This window comes from Salmo salar, chromosome ssa12 (assembly GCF_905237065.1).
Source record: "Salmo salar chromosome ssa12, Ssal_v3.1, whole genome shotgun sequence".
Taxonomy (NCBI): domain Eukaryota; kingdom Metazoa; phylum Chordata; class Actinopteri; order Salmoniformes; family Salmonidae; genus Salmo; species Salmo salar.
The window spans coordinates 78989089-79007570 of NC_059453.1; the positions used below are offsets into that span (position 1 = coordinate 78989089).

Genomic DNA, 18482 nt, shown 5'->3' on the forward strand with positions numbered 1-18482 from the left:
TGCGTGCTCGACATATTTATTATAACAATGAGAACACCACGGAAAAACTATCAACAAACTAACGACAGGAACAGAGAAGCAGGCTCAACAAAAGCAGTGCTCTCAAACAACTACCCACAAGTGACAAACAAAACACACACCTATTTATAGGACTCCCAATCAGAGGCAACTAGAAACACCTGCCTCCAATTGAGAGTCCAGCACCCAACCTACACATAGAAAAACTACCCTAGAATATACACATAGAAATACAAACATAGACCAGTGACCAAAAACACCGTAATACATAAATAAACTACCCTCTGCCACGTCCTGACCAAACTACAACAACAAAATATCCTCTATACTGGTCAGGACGTGACACTTATATCGGTTGAAAGCTTAAATTCTTGTTAATCTAACTGCACTGTCCGATTTACAGTAGGCTTTATAGCGAAAGCATGCCATGCGATTGTTTGAGGACGGCGCCCAACATCAAAATATTTTTCCACCGGCACAGGTTTCATACATTCACAAATAGCGAGAAAATCTTCCTCTGATTTGTCATCCAAAGGGTCCCAGCTATAACATGTAGTGTCGTTTTGTTAGATAAAATCCTTCTTTATATCCCCAAAAGTTTGTTTAGTTGGCGCCATTGATTTGAGTAATCCACTCGTTCAACATGCCAAGATGAGAATCCGGAAATATACCCCTAAACTTTGTTTCAACAAGTCAAAATATGTTTCTATTTAATCCTCAGATACCTTAAAATGTAACCAAACTATAATATTTCATACTGAAAGAAGTATGTTCAATAGCAAACCGATATTAGCAGGTGCACGTTGTCTTCATGGCCGGCGCACACACGAATTTCCAAGCAGATGTCCTTGTACTAAAACTCTATTCTTACTCGTTTTGGAAGAAACAAGCATGAAACTTTAAACAAAGACTACTGACACCCAGTGGAAGCCATAGGAATTGCATACTGGGAGCTAGATTTAACTATTTCCCTATAAGTTCCATTGTAAGAGCATGGGCTCTCCAAAGAAATTGTGGTTGGTTTTTCTTTGGATTTCCTCCTGCCATGTCTATTGTGTTTTAGATTCCTACATTATTTTAACATTTCTACAAACTGTCTTCTTTCCAATGGTATCGATAATATGCATATCCTGGCTTCAGGGCCTGAGCAACAGGCAGTTTACTTTGGGCAAGTCAGTCAGGCGGAAATTGAGAAAAAAGGACCCTAGCCTGAAGAAGTTTTAATTTGTGGAATTTCTTTCCTTCTTAATGCGTTTGAGCCAATCAGTTGGGTTGTGACAAGGTATGGGTGGTATACAGAAGATGGCACTATTCAGTGAAAGACCAAGTCCATATCATGGAAAGTACAGCTCAAATAATCAAAGAGAAACGACAGTCCATCATTACTTTAATACATGAAGTTCAGTCAATGCGTAAAATTTCAAGAACTTTGCAGTCGCAAAAACCACCAAGCGCTATTGTTATATCTAGCTTAGCTGTCAAAGAGCGCACATCTGCACCATTTCAAATTGCACATCCCTCTCTCATTTTAATGACATGTGCCACTCATTCTGACAACCCATTCATCCGTAAAGCAGCACACTGTTGTAAATCATAACAACGTATATTACGACGAACAGCACGTCGTATCATACATAACAGCTATGATGAAACTGGCACTCACGAGGACCGCCACAGGAAAGGAAGACACAGAGTTACCTCTGCTAAAATAAGGGTTAAATAAAAAATTAAATACCTCTGCTGCAGAGGATTATTTCATTAGAGTTACCTGCACCCCAGATTGCAGCCCAAATAAATGCTTCACAGTGTTCAAGTAACAGACACATCTCAACATCAATTGTTCAGAGGAGACTGCGTGAATCAGGCCTTCACGGTCAAATTTCTACAAAGAAAGCACTACTAAAGGACACCAATAATAATAAGAGACTTGCTTGGGCCAAGAAACACGAGGAATGGACATTAGACCGGTGGAAATCTGTCCTTTGGTCTGACGAGTCCAAATTTGAGATTTTTGGTTCCAACCACTGTGTCTTTATGAGACGCAGAGTAGATTAATGGATGATCTCTGCATGTGTGGTTCCAACTGTGAAGCATGGAGGAGGAGGTTTGATGGTGTGGCGGTGCTTTACTGGTGACACTGTCTGTGATTTATTTAGAATTCAAGGCACACCAGCATGTGTACCACAGCATTTTTGCAGCGATACGCCATCCCGTCTGATTTGCGCTTAGTGGGAGTATCATTTGTTTTTCAACAGGACAATGACCCAAAACACACCTTAAGGCTGTATAAGGGCTATTTGACCAAGGAGAGTGATGGAGTGCTGCATCAGATGACCTGGCCTCCACAATCACCTGATCGAGATGATTTGGGATGAGTTGGTCCGCAGGGTGAAGGAAAAGCAGCCAACAAGTGCTCAGCAGACTGTAGGAAAAGTATTCCTCATGAAGCTGTTTGAGAGAATGCCAAGAGTGTGCAAAGCTGTCATCAAGGCAAAGGGTGGCTACTTTGAAGAATATAAAATCTATTTTGATTTGTTTAACACTTTTTGGTTTACTACGTGATTCCATATTTGTTATTTCATAGTTGTGATGTCTTCGCTATTATTCTACAATGTAGAAAATAGAAAAAAGAAATAAAAACCATTGAATGAGTAGGTGTGTCCAAACTTTTAACTGGTACTGTACATGGGGTGAGAGGTGCTTAGATAGCTATTCAAGGGGAGATTATACCTTTATTGTAAGTAAAACACACCCCAATTTCTTAGAAAGACTATCAACATAAAACTAGTTGCACTTAACATTTCTTCTGACAATTCACTTTGTTGTTGAGTTTATATTTCTTGGCACGGCACACATTGAAAAAACTATGTAACTGCCCCCTGAAATCAGCATACTGCACTGCCATGTTGGGAAACATGCAGAGTAGAGAACCACAGACAGGGACTGGCACCTGAAGGAAAGCCCCGTAGGAATCCACAAGTGTAGAACTCAGCAGCACTCAGTGTAAAGCTGCGGGTCGGCAGTGGTGTGGCCGGGGAGAGCTACCCCCAGGCCTTCTGTATCATTGGTGCAGGATGAGTCGTGTTTATGGGAGGCTGACAGCTCCTTCCTGTATCCCAGGCCCTGAGCCCTCTGTGAGCCCTGGCTGCTGCTGCACTGAAGGCCACTCTCTCTCTCTCCCCCTGACTGGGACTGGGCCTGGGAGCGGGCGTGGGTGGAAGCAGTGGGGGGGATGGGATTTGGTGCAGTGGCAGTAAGCAGTGAGGGTTAGCACTTTAGCCCCTCGGCTCCTAGCCTGACTTTTTTTGGGTGAAGTAGGCCAATGTAAACTCCCATTTCCTGCCGGCCTGTCTCTGAGGGGGAGAGATGATCCTCCTGTGAAGAGAGAGAGGGCTGCTTCTCTGCAGGGACACTTCACACTAACACACATACATATACATAAATAGATATACAACCAAGAGACAGAGAGAGTGAGAGAGAGAAATACACAAACACAGTGGGGCTCTGGAATGTTAAACACATGCTTTATGGCATAAATAGCAGCCACTTTTGGTAAATTACAGTGAGTGTTCTGGCACTGGGAAGCGCGCAGCATGAAAAAGTTCTCAGATTTCAGAACCAGGCATTCTACACTCCCAAAGGAAGAGGAGTGTCATGTACTGTTTTCATTTATCAAAATGTTTTGAAATATATACTGTAACTCTGAGTGTGGTGAGGGTTATGATATTGTGGGGTTTCAAATGGTAGCTTGTGTTTAAAATTGTTCTACATAAACTTTGTGGCAAAGATCAGATTAAACTACAGAGACATGATTCATACAACAGAAAGAGTGATTCCAATGTAGTATTAAGAAGTTTTGACTAACTGGAGAGCATAATCCGACTAAAACCGTTACTCACTTCAACTTGCTATGCTGTGTGATTTTATTTGCAGAGCTGACACCCTCGCCTGAGAACATGTTCAATTCAATTAATTCCAAGCAGCTGGAACTTAAAAGGCCTGCTGTACAAGAACATCCAGGTCAAAGGTGCAATGGTAACAACCAAATGAACCATAAATCCACCTTCCAGAACTCTCACTCCATATAGGACTCTTTGTTAGTACACAGCTGTATGACCAAATGTCTAGAGCTCTTCTTTCTAACAACTACCCAGACCCAGTGGTTAGCATGTGTCATGTGATTCACTAAACAGACCAAAACTCGCAACAGAAGTCTTATCTCCAGCTCTGTGAATATTTCCCTGACTGGGAAGGAAATGATGAGTTTAAGAAGCATGTGGCTAGCTGCTCCAGCTGACAGAGGCTGAGTGGAACAGCTTACCTCACCTTCTGCCACAGCCCACGCACCCTCACTGCTCTGTGACCAGACCTGATCACTCAGAAAACCATGGGAACTTGGACTCTCCTGGCTACACAGACTCTGACTCACTGTCTGGGCTACAGAGTAGGAGACTTAACTCCCTCAAAACAAGGAAATATAGACCTGGAACAAGGTTAAATAAGATGACTGTTGGCCAACAAATCTACTCTCTCTTTCACACATTTGCGCAGTGTTTAAACAGTGGCTGCAGGAGGCGAGTGGCAGGTGGAGACATTGAGCAGGTGCATGCAGTTGTACCTGTCCATCACTCAGTGTGTTCACCTGCCTCTCTCTAAACGTCACAATGTCCAACTCAAACTGCTCATCCACAACCAACACACTACATTTACAGTTGCTGAAAGAGAGCCATATGCTAATTAACAGTCTCTAACCAAACATGCACATATCTGGCTGTTGTATAAGCAGTGTTAACTCAGACTAAAAAAATGTTTTGCTAATTTTAAAAGTAACAACACTTTTTTTTAACATAAATTACTTTATTGAATGTAAATCCATCAGCTATGAAATATTTGAAATAGAAGTGAAAAACAAACAAACACAGTAAAACATTGAAATAAGACTACATACAATCTGAACATTGCACGGTAAAACACCACCATATAAGGTTTAGGATTTTTTTATCCATCTCTGTACAGCCAGGGCTGTGAAACCGTGCCTCTATGAGACATTTTATTTGGCCCCGCCTTCCCCCAGTTCTGAGTGTTTGATGCATAATATTAATACACTTAGTCAACATTAAAAAACCACTACCAGTTGAGGTAAGAAGGCAATCTTTGGTTTAAAATAAAACATTTCATAAAACAAGTTTATATCTTACAAAAATGGTGGTTCTCTCTACCATTTTCAAGAACAATTGGAATAATTAACACTGTGGTAACCTGGAGTGCATGGCTTAGATTTTCATTCAGGAATTTAAACAACATTGAAGGAGCAAAGCTTCCATGAGGAATGACGACAGAAACAAATGGCTTTATCCTATTTCGGAAACACATCAGATTACAGTGGGGCTTGGTGTGGTCAAAATAACGGCTTAAGACAAACCCACTGGAGACAAAAGCATACAAATGGACCAACAGACTCCATCCTCTTTGTGATAATGACATACTTCCTCTTTCTAGGGGCGGTGGAAGTCACCTGTTATCGGCCCAGTAGAGGTCAGGGCCAGAGCACCTGTTAGCACCCTGTCTATCTACACCACTCTACCAGCGACAGCTGTGTGTGTATGTCATGCTGAGAGATGTATCCCACCCACGCACCCTTACATCTCTCAGCAGCTGTGTCTGTGTCTAGGCCATGATGATCCGGAGCTGGCCTGACCAACACCGAGGCTGGGCTAGACTCAAAAGTACACGGGCACACTAACCCCCATGAGTCTACAATATGTATGAGGAAAAACAATGTTGGGACTGGGAGAATGGCAGGATTACAGAGTTCAGAACATCTACCAGATTTGGCTTGCAATGGGAGGAGTTAGAAAATTTGAGGAGTTCCTTAAATGTGATTGAAACAGAGAAACTGAGATGGCTATGGAAGTTGCATTCAAAGAAATGAGTCAGGGTCAACTTCCTCTTCTACTAGTAAATGGTGGATCTCTGTTGGCAGATTGGTTCAGGCTCCTCTGGTCTTGCTTATGGTATGGGTCTGTAGATGCCCCCACCGCCCTGAGGTCCCTCTGGGGATAACTGCCTGGCTGATTCCTGCTCACGCTGTGGAGGAGGAGCAGCAGCTGGCTGCACTGTGTTTCTGGAGGAGGGACATGCGGCTGAAGGTACGGGAACACACGCCACATTGGTACTTCTTTACCTCAGCGTGGGTCTGCAGGTGCGCCCGCAGGTTGGAGCGGTCCGCAAAGGCACGGTTACAGTGTTGGCAGGAGAACGGGCGTTCACCTAAGGAGGAGATCGTAGGAGGAGCATGGGTTAGAGATGCATGACACTAACTGTGACTTTAAGGACCACACACACCGCATCGAATATTGATCTGCCGTTCGTCTGTGTGGTGTGTTTTAGGGACCACCTGCTGATGTACGTCTGACTACCGACATTGTCGCACAATTCTACATGAAGACAGACACAGCCCGCACTCTGTTCAGAGGTGCTAAGTACTCTCGTCCCGCAAACGCTATTGGTGTGTCCGAGCCTTTAAGCCTCTGTCTGTATATGAGAAGGGGTCTGTGAACCTTGGCTTTGATTAGCAATAAAGTGCAAACTTTTCTCCTCCACACAATAATATCAATTTGGCTGTCTCGGGCTCAGCAGAGTGGTTCATTAACACCTTAGTGAATCACCCTCAAAGCTCATTTAAAGGGTAATGATGAATCTGGTGTCAGGCTGGGTGAATCACGACCACACTTCAATTAACATGATTAAATCAGTGCCAAATTAGATTACTACTTTCAAGTTGCTGCTGGTGGTAAGTGGGCAGTTTGATAGCTGAGAGCTTCCTTATGCTTTTTGTCCCCTTCATCACAAGGTAATCCTGCATTCTGTTGTCTCAAACAGTAGCCAATGATACGATCATTCTCAGTAAGTCATTGTTAGGGCTCCCGAGTGGTGCAGCGGTCTAAGGCACTGCTTCTCAGTGCAAGAGGTGTCACTACAGTCCCTGGTTTTATTTCAGGCTGTATCACATCCGGCCGTGATTGGGAGTCCCATAGGGTGGCGCACAATTGGCCCAGCGTTGTCAAGGTTTGGCCGGGGTAGGCTGTCATTATAAATAATCTTTTGTTTTTAACTGACTAGCCTAGTTAAATAAAAGGTACAATAAAAAAAATATATAAAAAATGCAGTAAGAGCCCCACAGTGGAGGTGTTATAATACCCATTAAACCTAGAGGTCAAACAGGGAAATGGTTCCAATTGGTTTTCCACCATACATTTTTCCCATAGGGGATTTTAGAAACGCTTAAAATACGGGCTGTGTTTAGTGTAGGCTTACCCTGGTGTGACGTTTTGATAACCATGTAAATCTTTCTCGGACAAGGTGACTTTCATCAATATATTCGGCTCTATTCACTCTCAGAGTTTCAAAAATGCTAACTAGCATCAAAGTAGACATCATATAAGACAACAAATCCCTGCAAACTCCTGCATGTCATCTCCAGCTGGCACCTTTGCTAACAGGTACATTTAAAGAAATGTAAACAATTTATTAATTACTACATTTATCTAACATTATATAGTTAATCCAGAGATTATTACCTTTTCCTCAACTTCGTAGTCTTGTCCAGATCCACATGGCATTTGTATATCTTTATAATAGCCTCATTAGCAGCTAATTAGCATTTGTTGGGGGCAAACAGAGGTGAATATTGATAAAAGTCACCTTGTCCTAGAGAGATTTACACGGTTATCAAAATGTCACGCCAGGGTAAGCCTACACGAAACACATCCCTTATTTTAAGTGTTTCTAAAATCCCCTATGGGAAAAATGAATTGTGGGAAAAAAAACAATTGGAACTATTTCCCTATTTGACCACTAGATTTTATGGGTACTATGACTCACACTGTGGTACTCTATGAGTGATCAATGACCAACAAGCCCACAGGGCTTCTTCATGTGCTCATGTCTACCACTACACTGTAATAATGATGATCCAATCAACTGAGTAACCAAACCTCCCTTCCACCAAAGTCATACCAAATGGCAAGTGTCGGAGTTCTTACCAGTGTGTGTGCGAATGTGGCCTCGCAGCAGCCAGGGCCTGGAGAAGGCTTTCCCGCAGGTGGGGCAGACACAGGGTAGCGTGTGTGAGCGAATGTGCATCTTCAGAGCCCCCAGGCTGGTGTACTCTTTAGGGCAGTGCTTGCAGAAGAAGGCTGGCCTTGCTGCAGTGACTGGGGACACTCTCTCATCCTCGTTTGGGGCCCCATGACTCTTGATGCTGGTGCGTTTGGGGCGCTGAGGGGGGTGGTAGGTATCTGTGGGTTCGGGGCTGGGAGGGTCAGAGGTGCGCCCCTCGTCCTCCTCCCCACTGCTACTGGCACTGCTGCTGAGGCTGGAGGGGGAGCTGAGGTCCAGGGGTCCAGGGGTGGGAGAGGCATCAGTGGGGAATGTGGGGACGTAGAGGGCTGGAAGGAAGCTCACGTCCCATACCAGTCCCGCTGTGTAACAGGTGGTAGCTGAGTTGTTGTCCCCTGCTGGAAGCTCAGCTAGTGGGTACCTCTCCAGGGAGGTGGCTGAGGGATGAGGAAAAGGGTTAGAATACAGCGGTACATTTACAGCACTGTTGTCAGATACTAAGATGTTTTCATCATTTACATACGATTAATGGAACTGGAACAACACAATAAAAAAATATATGATGAAATTTGGATAGGCAACATATTTTCAACTTGTAAAGCAACAACTGCCACTGTCAAGTTTCTCCAGAGCATATTACGCACACAAAAAAGAAGTTTCAGCAAAGCTGAGATTTCATGGGCCATTTCCTCCCACATATTTACATGGGGTAGAAACATGAATGGTAGCTCTGTACAGTTTAGGGGGAACTTTTATAATGGGCCTTACTTGAAAACTGAGAGAAAGTATAATTTATAAAAGGTTGCCAACATGGAGAAGGTTGTAATGGAAAAAGTTGTAAAAACTTAAGATCATGTAAAAAAATATATTTCCAGGGGTTTATTGTAAGGAACACTAATAGAGAAAACATGTGTCTCCTATTCTGTAATATTTTATACATGTATGTATTCAGCTTCATACAAGGAATAAATAAAGTAAAGCTACTCACCATTTTGACACTCCAATTCACTGTAGTTGGGTTTTTTGTTGGCGAAATACTTTTTGACCAAGAAAGAGCGAGGCATTTTTCCACTTTGCGAAATATGTGCGCAAAATATCCACTGGTTAAATAGGCAGACGTCTAGGACTTAGATCCACATGAGAATAGCGGTATATAGAAAGCATAAAAGATTAATGAAACGTATAGTCCACCAGTTTGTCTGAACTTGTTCAGCTGTGGACCACTGTGTGACTGTCTCCAAAATGCTGCTCTCTCTTCTGCTGAAATACTCTGACACAAGCAATGGGGGTGTGCTCGCCCCGAGGGCACACCCCACCTACATATGAGCGCAGGAAGCGACACTCGCTAACCCATTCCTAAACAAAAACATGTGCCCCAAAAGCGATAACAATGGCCATCTATCAAATTGACCTGCATACAACACACATCAAAGCAATAGTCTTGACCATTCCGATTACGCAAATTAAACACTTGAGGGCAATAGCGCGCTTCCATAAACAGATTGACCCATTTGGAGACGTGCATGGAGACAATTGCGCAAACGTGTCAGATCACTAAACAGCTAATTTATTCGACTTCAAGACAATAATGATTGTTCTTTAAGACGCCAGTATGTCTGAAACAGGAGAATGATGGTTTGACTGCTGTGTATATCGATTCTATCAATAGGTCCATAGGCCTACAGTCCAACTGATTAGGCCACATAGAGCGAGACAGTCCTTTTTTATTGTTTTTCTTCAGCATGATCAACGTGCAACATTTGGATAAGGGATTCCTTATTCAGATTCGATAAATAATTTAAGTATTGTGGGATTACTACTTGGCAAGCGTTTATTATGTCAAGAAAAATCTACCTGGTCTCAGAGTATTTCGTATTATTATTGAAATAAATCTGGAATTTGCTAAACGTACAATATGTTACACATTTGCTAAATGTGTTATATGTTTTACGAATTTGCCAAACGTTAAATATGTTACGAATTTTCAAAACATATGATATGTTATGAATTCTAGCTAGGTGTCTAGGAATTCGGTTTAGGGGTTAGGGTTAAGTTTAGGAGTTAGGTTAAAGGGTTAGGGGAAGGGTTAGCTAAAACGCTTAAGTTTAGGGCTAGGTGAAGTGTTAACCCTTTTAGCTAAGGTTAGGGTTAGGGGAGGGTTAGCTAACATGCTATGCAGTTCCAAATGATCAACAAAAAAAGTATATGTAGTTGAAAAGTTGATGAGATTCAAATTTGCAACCTTTGGGTTGCCAGGCATTTCCATTTAACACCCGACCAACCACCATGCTTCAATTTCTGTGGCTCAGTTGGTAGAGCATGGTGTTTGCAACGCCAGCATGGTGTGTGCAATGCCAGGGTTGTGGGTTTGATTCCCACGGGGGGCCAGGGCAAAAAACAATATAAAAAAAATGCATGAAATGAAATGTATGCATTCACTACTGTAAGTTGCTCTGGATAAGAGTGTCTGCTAAATGACTAAAATGTAAAATGTAAGTAACCATCTCTCTTAAGTAACCATACCAAACATAACATATTATACTAAACAGAGTGTCTCGGATTTACGTACAGAATAATACGAAATGCTCTGAGACCATGTTGAGAAAAATAGGTCTGATTTACAGTTGCCACCAGTGCCTAGTTTACTCCTGGTATGTCATGGCGCCACCCTTTGGGAAGAAATAGTAGCTGAAACAAGTTCAATAGCAGAATGTTTCAGTACGATAGGTACACACAAGATGACGCTATGTCACACTTATTCGAAGAGTGGTTGGCAATGAGTCACCTGCAAAAGTAGAGAAGTTTGAAATCAATGAAATGCAGTTAATTTCCTGCATTTCCATTGGGCATGCAACCTATTTATCATGAACAATTTTCAAGTCAGATTTACAAATAAGCAGCCTAATATAGAAGTCCACTACAGAAATCTAGAGAGGACATATGAATAAATAAAACAAATCACTAGTTTTGTCTAGATCAATAAATATGTTTTGTGATCACAACATAACAAAAGTTGTTTTGTCGAGATCACAATAACATTTTCTCATGATCAAGACATAACAAAAGTTGGTGTGTGGAAATCAAGAGATAAACTCTATGTAACAGTGTTGCTTCCGCCCACCTCATCGCCCCTACCTGGGATCATCTGCACACATCAACAACTGCCTCCCACGAAGCATCGTTACCTATCGCTCCACAAAAGTCTTGGCCCTTGTGGAGCAAGGGAAACAACTACTTCAAGGGTTCAGAGCGAGTGACGTCACCGATTGAAACGCTATTAGCACACACCCCGCTAACTAGCAGGCCATTTCATACGGTTACATTTAAATAGGAGTGGCAGTATTGATGATAGGCTGCAGAGCCCAGGGTGGATCAACACATTCATTTTTATTAGAGATTAACCCAGGCAGAAATTGCATTATGTCTTCCAGTTTTGTCTCCAATACAATTCAAATTTAAAGACATGTTTTGAAATGGATTGAATGCGGAATGTGGAATGTTCAGTGCAAGAAAAGTTAACATTGAGGTCTGTGGTTGCAGACTACCAATGAAAGTTTACGAGACTACCAATAAAAGTTTATTTTAATATCTTTAATAATTTGAACAGGGAGGTTGGCCTGTCAATAGCAGCAAAAACACAGTCACAAACAACAATTAACAAGCAGTACAGAAAAATAATACTAGTAAAACGGGTATAGTGACATTTCATGAAGGCTGCAGTCTATTTGTCATTTCAGCCACAAATGGTGGGCAAAATATTGTGGTGCTGAAGGACAGAACTACGGAAGTCCAGCGAGGACATGTGAATAAAAGTAAAATGTCTCTTCTTATTACAACTTATTTTTCTCATGATCCCTACATGACAAAGTTGTTTTGTCAAGATTTACTTTTCTGGTATATCTAGACTTCCGTAGTACATAATCTTTGTGTCTGTTATTTGCTTTTGAAAGAAGCCTATTCAGTATGGAACTCAATGGATGAGATAGGGAGAATGACTCACAGTGGTATCAGCCTGTAGTAGGTCTATGCTATGTGTTCTGCTACATAAATGTGAAATAAACCAGGACAAAGTCAGGGGGGAAGGAGAATGAAACAAAATGTTGTGTACAAGTGCAATGCCTGCATAAAGTCTACTGAATATGTAACGGTTTAGCTTCCGTCCCTCTCCTCGCCCCTACCTGGGCTCGAACCAGGGACCCTCTGCACACATCGACAACAGCCACCCTCGAAGCATCATTACCCATCGCGCCACAAAAGCCTCGGCCCTTGCAGAGCAAAGGGAACAACTACTTCAAGGTCTCAGAGCGAGTGACGTCACCGATTGAAACGCTATCATTGCATAACCTGCTAACTAGCTAGTCATTTCACATCGGTTACATATATACTTTTCACACAATGGGCCTATTGTATAAAAATATATTTTAGACTCAGTCAAAAAGAAACATTACATAATATTTAGTTTGAAAAAAAATGGATTAACAACAGGTGTGACAGGGAGAGGGGGAGAGAGAGGGAGAGAGAGTGGGGGGGAGAGAGGGAGAGAGAGTGGGGGGAGAGAGAGAGGGAGGGAGTGGGAGAGAGAGTGAGAGAGAGGGGGAGAGAGAGGGAGAGGGGGGGGGTCCCTGGTATTACTGTGTTTACTTAGTAAAGGCACAGCTTGTCCTTGGCACCTGCTCTCTGCACAGCCAGGGAGCTGGGTGATGCCTCCTTGTAGGGATGCACAAGAGGCTGCTAAATGTCATTTTATCCAAAAGGATACCAAGACGTAGGCCTACGTTTACTTAATCCTTATGACCTTGACCATCACCCTAAAATCCCCTGTGTGTGTGTGTGTGTGTGTGTGTGTGTGTGTGTGTGTGTGTGTGTGTGTGTGTGTGTGTGTGTGTGTGTGTGTGTGTGTGTGTGTGTGTGTGTGTGTGTGTGTGTGTGTGTGTGTGTGTGTGTGTGTAGGGCTAGTTTGATGCAGGAGCTTACCAGGGCTGAAGCCCCTGGGCCCAGGCCTGTGGGAGGCCCAAGAGGAAACCCTCCCCAAAAAAAGAAAATATGTACTGTATGTATTATATATTTAGTATTTGTTTTACTGTAACTACCGATGAATGTAGACAGCCTGCTGCTGTCACTCTGCAAATCATCAGATTGGGGAGGAGAGGAGGTAGGTGGCCCACGTGGGTAACCGGGGGGCCCTGTCTTGATTGGGTAACTGATGAATACAAAATAAAAAATAAACAGCATAATAAATAAATGTGACTTGTCAATTGTGTGAGTCAGGGGCTGGGCCCTTTAGTAGCCTACTGTACCCCATGATATACAGTCCCAGTCAAAAGTTTGGACACACCTACTCATTCAAGGGTTTTTCTTTATTTTTACTATTTTCTACATTGTAGAATAATAGTGAAGACATCAAAACGATGAAATAACACATATGGAATCATGTAGTAACCAAAAAGGTGTTAAACAAATCAAAATATATTTTATATTTGAAATTCTTCAAAGTAGCCACCCTTTGCCTTGATGACAGCTTTGCACACTCTGGCTGTTACGTAGGTGGGACGATTTCGTCCCGCCGACCCTAGAGAGGTTAGGGTCGGCGGGACGAAATCGTCCCACCTACGTAACAGCCAGTGGAATCCTGTGGCGCGTTATTCAAATACCTTAGAAATGCTATTACTTCAATTTCTCAAACATATGACTATTTTACACCATTTTAAAGACAAGATTCTCGTTAATCTAACCACACTGTCCGATTTCAAAAAGGCTTTACAACGAAAGCAAAACATTAGATTATGTCAGCAGAGTACCCAGCCAGAAATAATCAGACACCCATTTTTCAAGCTAGCATATAATGTCACATAAACCCAAACCACAGCTAAATGCAGCACTAACCTTTGATGATCTTCATCAGATGACACACCTAGGACATTATGTTATACAATACATGCATGTTTTGTTCAATCAAGTTCATATTTATATCAAAAACCAGCTTTTTACATTAGCATGTGACGTTCAGAACTAGCATACCCTTTGAAACTTCCGGTGAATTTACTAAACATTTACTAAATTACTCACGATAAACGTTCACAAAAACCATAACAATTATTTTAAGAATTATAGATACAGAACTCCTCTATGCACTCGATATGTCCGATTTTAAAATAGCTTTTCTGTCACGTCCTGGCCAGTATAAGGGTTAATTGTCATTGTAGTTTGGTCAGGACGTGGCAGAGGGTATTTGTTTTATGTGGTTCGGGGTGGTGTTTTGGTAAAAGGGGCGTTTGATTTAGTATTTCCGGGTTTTTTGGTTTATGGTCTATGTTTATGTATTTCTATGTGGAGTCCAGTGAGTGTGTTTCTATGATTGATTAATTGGGGTTGGGACTCTCAATTGAAGGCAGGTGTTTTCTCTTTGCCTTTGATTGAGAGTCCCATATATTAGGGTGTGTTTGTCATTTGTGGGAGATTGTTTCTTTTTTAGCGTGTGTGAGCCTAACAGGACTGTCTAGTAAATCGTGAGTATGTTGTTTATTATTTTTTGTGTTCACTTCTGAGTTAATAAACTTCAAGATGAGCATTGTCAATCCTGCTGCATATTGGTCCTCCTTTTCCGACGATGATTTCGCCATATCGTCTGACGACGATGAAATCCCTGACATTTTCGGTGAAAGCACATTTTGCAATATTCTAAGTAGATAGCCCGGCATCACAGGGCTAGCTATTTAGACACCCAGCAAGTTTAGCACTCACCAAAGTCAGATTTACTATAAGAAAAATGTTATTACCTTTGGTGTTCTTCGTCAGAATGCACTCCCAGGACTTCTACTTCAATAACAAATGTTGGTTTGGTCCCAAATAATCCATAGTTATATCCAAATAGCGGCGTTTTGTTCGTGCGTTCAAGACACTATCCGAAAGGGTAAATAAGGGTTACGCGCACGATGCATTTCGTGACAAAAAAATTCTAAATATTCCATTACCGTACTTCGAAGCATGTCAACCGCTGTTTAAAATCAATTTTTATGCCATTTTTCTCGTAAAAAAGCGATAATATTCCGACCGGGAATCTGTGTTTAGGTTCAAAGACGATAGAAAATAAAAACATGGGGTCGACTCGTGCACGTGCCTCAGCCCATTGTCCTCTGATAGAGCACTTGCCAAAAGCGCTAATGTGTTTCAGCCTGGGGCTGGAATTACATCATTCAGGTTTTTCCCGCCTTCTGAGAGCCTATGGGAGCCGTAGGAAGTGTCACGTTACAGAAAAGATCCTCAGTCTTCAATAAACAGAGTCAAGAAGCTCAAGGAATGGTCAGACAGGCCACTTCCTGTAAGGAATCTTCTCAGGTTTTTGCCTGCTAATGAGTTCTGTTATACTCACAGACACCATTCAAACAGTTTTAGAAACTTTAGGGTGTTTTCTATCCAAAGCCAATAATTATATGCATATTCTAGTTACTGGACAGGAGTAGTAACCAGATTAAATCGGGTACGTTTTTTATCCGGCCGTGCAAATACTGCCCCCTATCCCCAACAGGTTAACAAACTATAGTTTAACTTTGTGCATGACACAAGTAATTTTTCCAACAATTGTCTACAGACAGATTTCACTTATAATTCATTGTATCACAATTCCAGTGGGTCAGAAGTTTACATACACTAAGTTGACTGTGCCTTTAAACAGCATGGAAAATTCTTGAAAATTATGTCATGGCTTTAGAAGCTTCTGATAGGCTAATTGACATCATTTGAGTCAATTGGAGGTGTAACTGTGGATGTATTTCAAGGCCTACCTTCAAATTCAGTGCCTCTTTGCTTGACATCATGGGAAAATCAAAAAAAAATCAGCCAAGACCTCAGAAAAAAAATTGTAGACATCCACAAGTCTGGTTCATCCTTGGGAGCAATTTCCAAATGCCTGAAGGTACCACATTCATCTGTACAAACAATAGTACGCAAGTATAAACACCATGGAACCACGCAGCCGTCATACCGCTCAGGAAGGAGATGCGTTCTGTCTGTTAGAGATGAACGTACTTTGGTGTGAAAAGTGAAAATCAATCCCAGAACAACAGCAAAGGACCCTGTGAAGATGCTGGAGGAAACAGGTACAAAAGTATCTATATCCACAGTAAAACGAGTCCTATATCAACATAACCTGAAAGGCCGCTCAGCAAGGAAGAAGCCACTGCTCCAAAACCGCCATAAAAAAGCTAGACTACGGTTTGCAACTGCACATGGGGACAAAGATCGTACTTTTTGGAGAAATGTCCTCTGGTCTGATGAAACAAAAGTAGAACTCTTTGGCCATAATGACCATCGTTATGTTTGGAGGAAAAAGGGGGAGTCTTGCAAGCCAAAGAACATCATCCCAGCCGTGAAGCACAGGGGTGGCAGCATCATGTTGTGGGGGTGCTTTGCTGCAGGAGGGACTGGTGCACTTCACAAAATAGATGGCATCATGAGGAAGTAAAATTATGTGGATACATTGAAGCAACATCTCAAGACATCAGTCAGGAAGTTAAAACTTGTTCGCAAATGGGTCTTCCAAATGGACAATGACCCCAAGCAAACTTCCAAAGTTGTGGCAAAATGGCTTAAGGACAACATCAAGGAATTGGAGTGGCCATCACAAAGCCCTGACCTAAATCCCATAGAAAATTTGTGGGCAGAACTGAAAAAGGCGTATGCGAGCAAGGAGGCCTACAAACCTGACTCAGCTCTGTCAGGAGGAATGGGCCAAAATTCAGCCAACTTATTGTGGGAAGCTTGTGGAAGGCTACCTAAAACATTTGACCCAAGTTAAACAATTTAAAAGAAATGCTACCAAATACTAATTGAGTGTATGTAAACTTCTGACCCACTGGGAATGCGATTAAAGAAAAAAAAAGCTGAAATAAATAATTCTCTCTACTATTATTCTGACATTTCACATTCTGAAAACAAAGTGGTGATCCTAACTGACCTAAGACAGGGAATTTTTACTCGTATTAAATGTCAGGAATTATGAAAAACTACGTTTAAATGTATTTGGCTAAGGTGTATGTAAACTTCCGACTTCAACTGTATATGTTTCCTCCTAATATTCACTTCATTGGCCTGGGCTATTGTTTGTTTGAATTGATCTCAATTTGTCAGTCAGAGTAGGCACTGGTCTTTTGTGTGGTATTTAAACAAATTCAGCTAATGTCTTCTGTCATGTAAATGACTTAGAATTGAATGAAATGCTTTTTTAAAAGACCGATTTTTATTTATTTTTTTATTTTTTTTGTTGTTTTTTTTCGAACCCTGCAACAACAAAAAATCTCCATGTGTGAAAATCCTAAAAATGCCTCTGCTCAACTGTAGTCCATACCACATGGCAAACGTTATTATGGCCCTATTGTAAATGCTCTTTTTCTCTTTTTTACCAAGCATTGAATTGCATCTTAGTGCACGGATTTGTTTACAGAAAATGATGGTGTGCCTGGAAGAGAATACAAACAAAGGCTATGATTTCTTAATCTGGCCCTGTGTGACTGTGTGTGTGTGTGTGTGTGTGTGTGGAGGCTCCTCAGAGGAGGAAGGGGAGGGCCAAACCCTGCTCAGTGAATTTCATAAAAATAGTGAAACATTAAAGAAGTTATCATTTTTAGATAAAACTATGCTAATATATTCACGTCACCAAATAATTGATTAAACACATCGTTATGCAATGAAGATCTACAGTAGCCTCAACCGCACTCTGTAGGGTAGCACCATGGTGTTCCTGTCCTCTGTGTACATTGACATCAATACAAAACCTAGGAGGCTCGAGGTTCCCACCCACTTCCATAGACTTACACAGTAATTATGACAACTTCCAGAGGACATTCTCCATCCTATCAGAGCTCTTGCAGCATGAACTGACATGTTGTCCACCCAATCAAAGGTTCAGAGAATAAATCTAGTACTGAAAGCATAAGCTACAGCTAGCTATCACTGCACTGCAGTGCATAAAATGTGGTGAGTAGTTGACACAAAGAGAGAGAAAGACAATAGTTGAACAGTTTTGAACAAATTCATTTCTTAAAAAATTAAGAAGCAAGAGAGGGATATTTGGTTGTATAGAAAAAAAGAAAGTCTATATACAGTGTGTGCAAATGGCGTGAGGAGGTAGGCAGTAAGTGAAAAAAACACTTACTGCCTACCTCCTCACGCCATTTGCACACACTGTATATAGACTCTTTTTTTCTATTGTGTTATTGACTGTACGCTTGTTTATTCCATGTGTACCGTGTTGTTGTTTGTGTCGCACTGCCTTGCTTTATCTTGGCCAGGTCGCAGTTGTAAATGAGAACTTGTTCTCAACTAGCCTACCTGGTTAAATTAAGGAG

The 18482-nt window shown here is 41.7% G+C and overlaps 1 protein-coding gene across 1 annotated transcript; it reads right to left on the reverse strand.

Moving 5' to 3' along the window:
• Positions 1 to 4854: 4854 nt before the first annotated feature.
• On the reverse strand, positions 4855 to 9369 carry snai (snail homolog Sna). The gene is made up of 3 exons (NM_001140479.1): positions 9128 to 9369; positions 8064 to 8576; positions 4855 to 6288 (listed from the first exon to the last, which is right to left on the reverse strand). Exons 1-3 carry the CDS (start codon positions 9201 to 9203, stop codon positions 6101 to 6103), a joined length of 777 nt encoding a protein of 258 aa, NP_001133951.1. The 5' UTR covers positions 9204 to 9369; the 3' UTR covers positions 4855 to 6100.
• Between the last annotated feature and the right edge of the window lie 9113 nt (positions 9370 to 18482).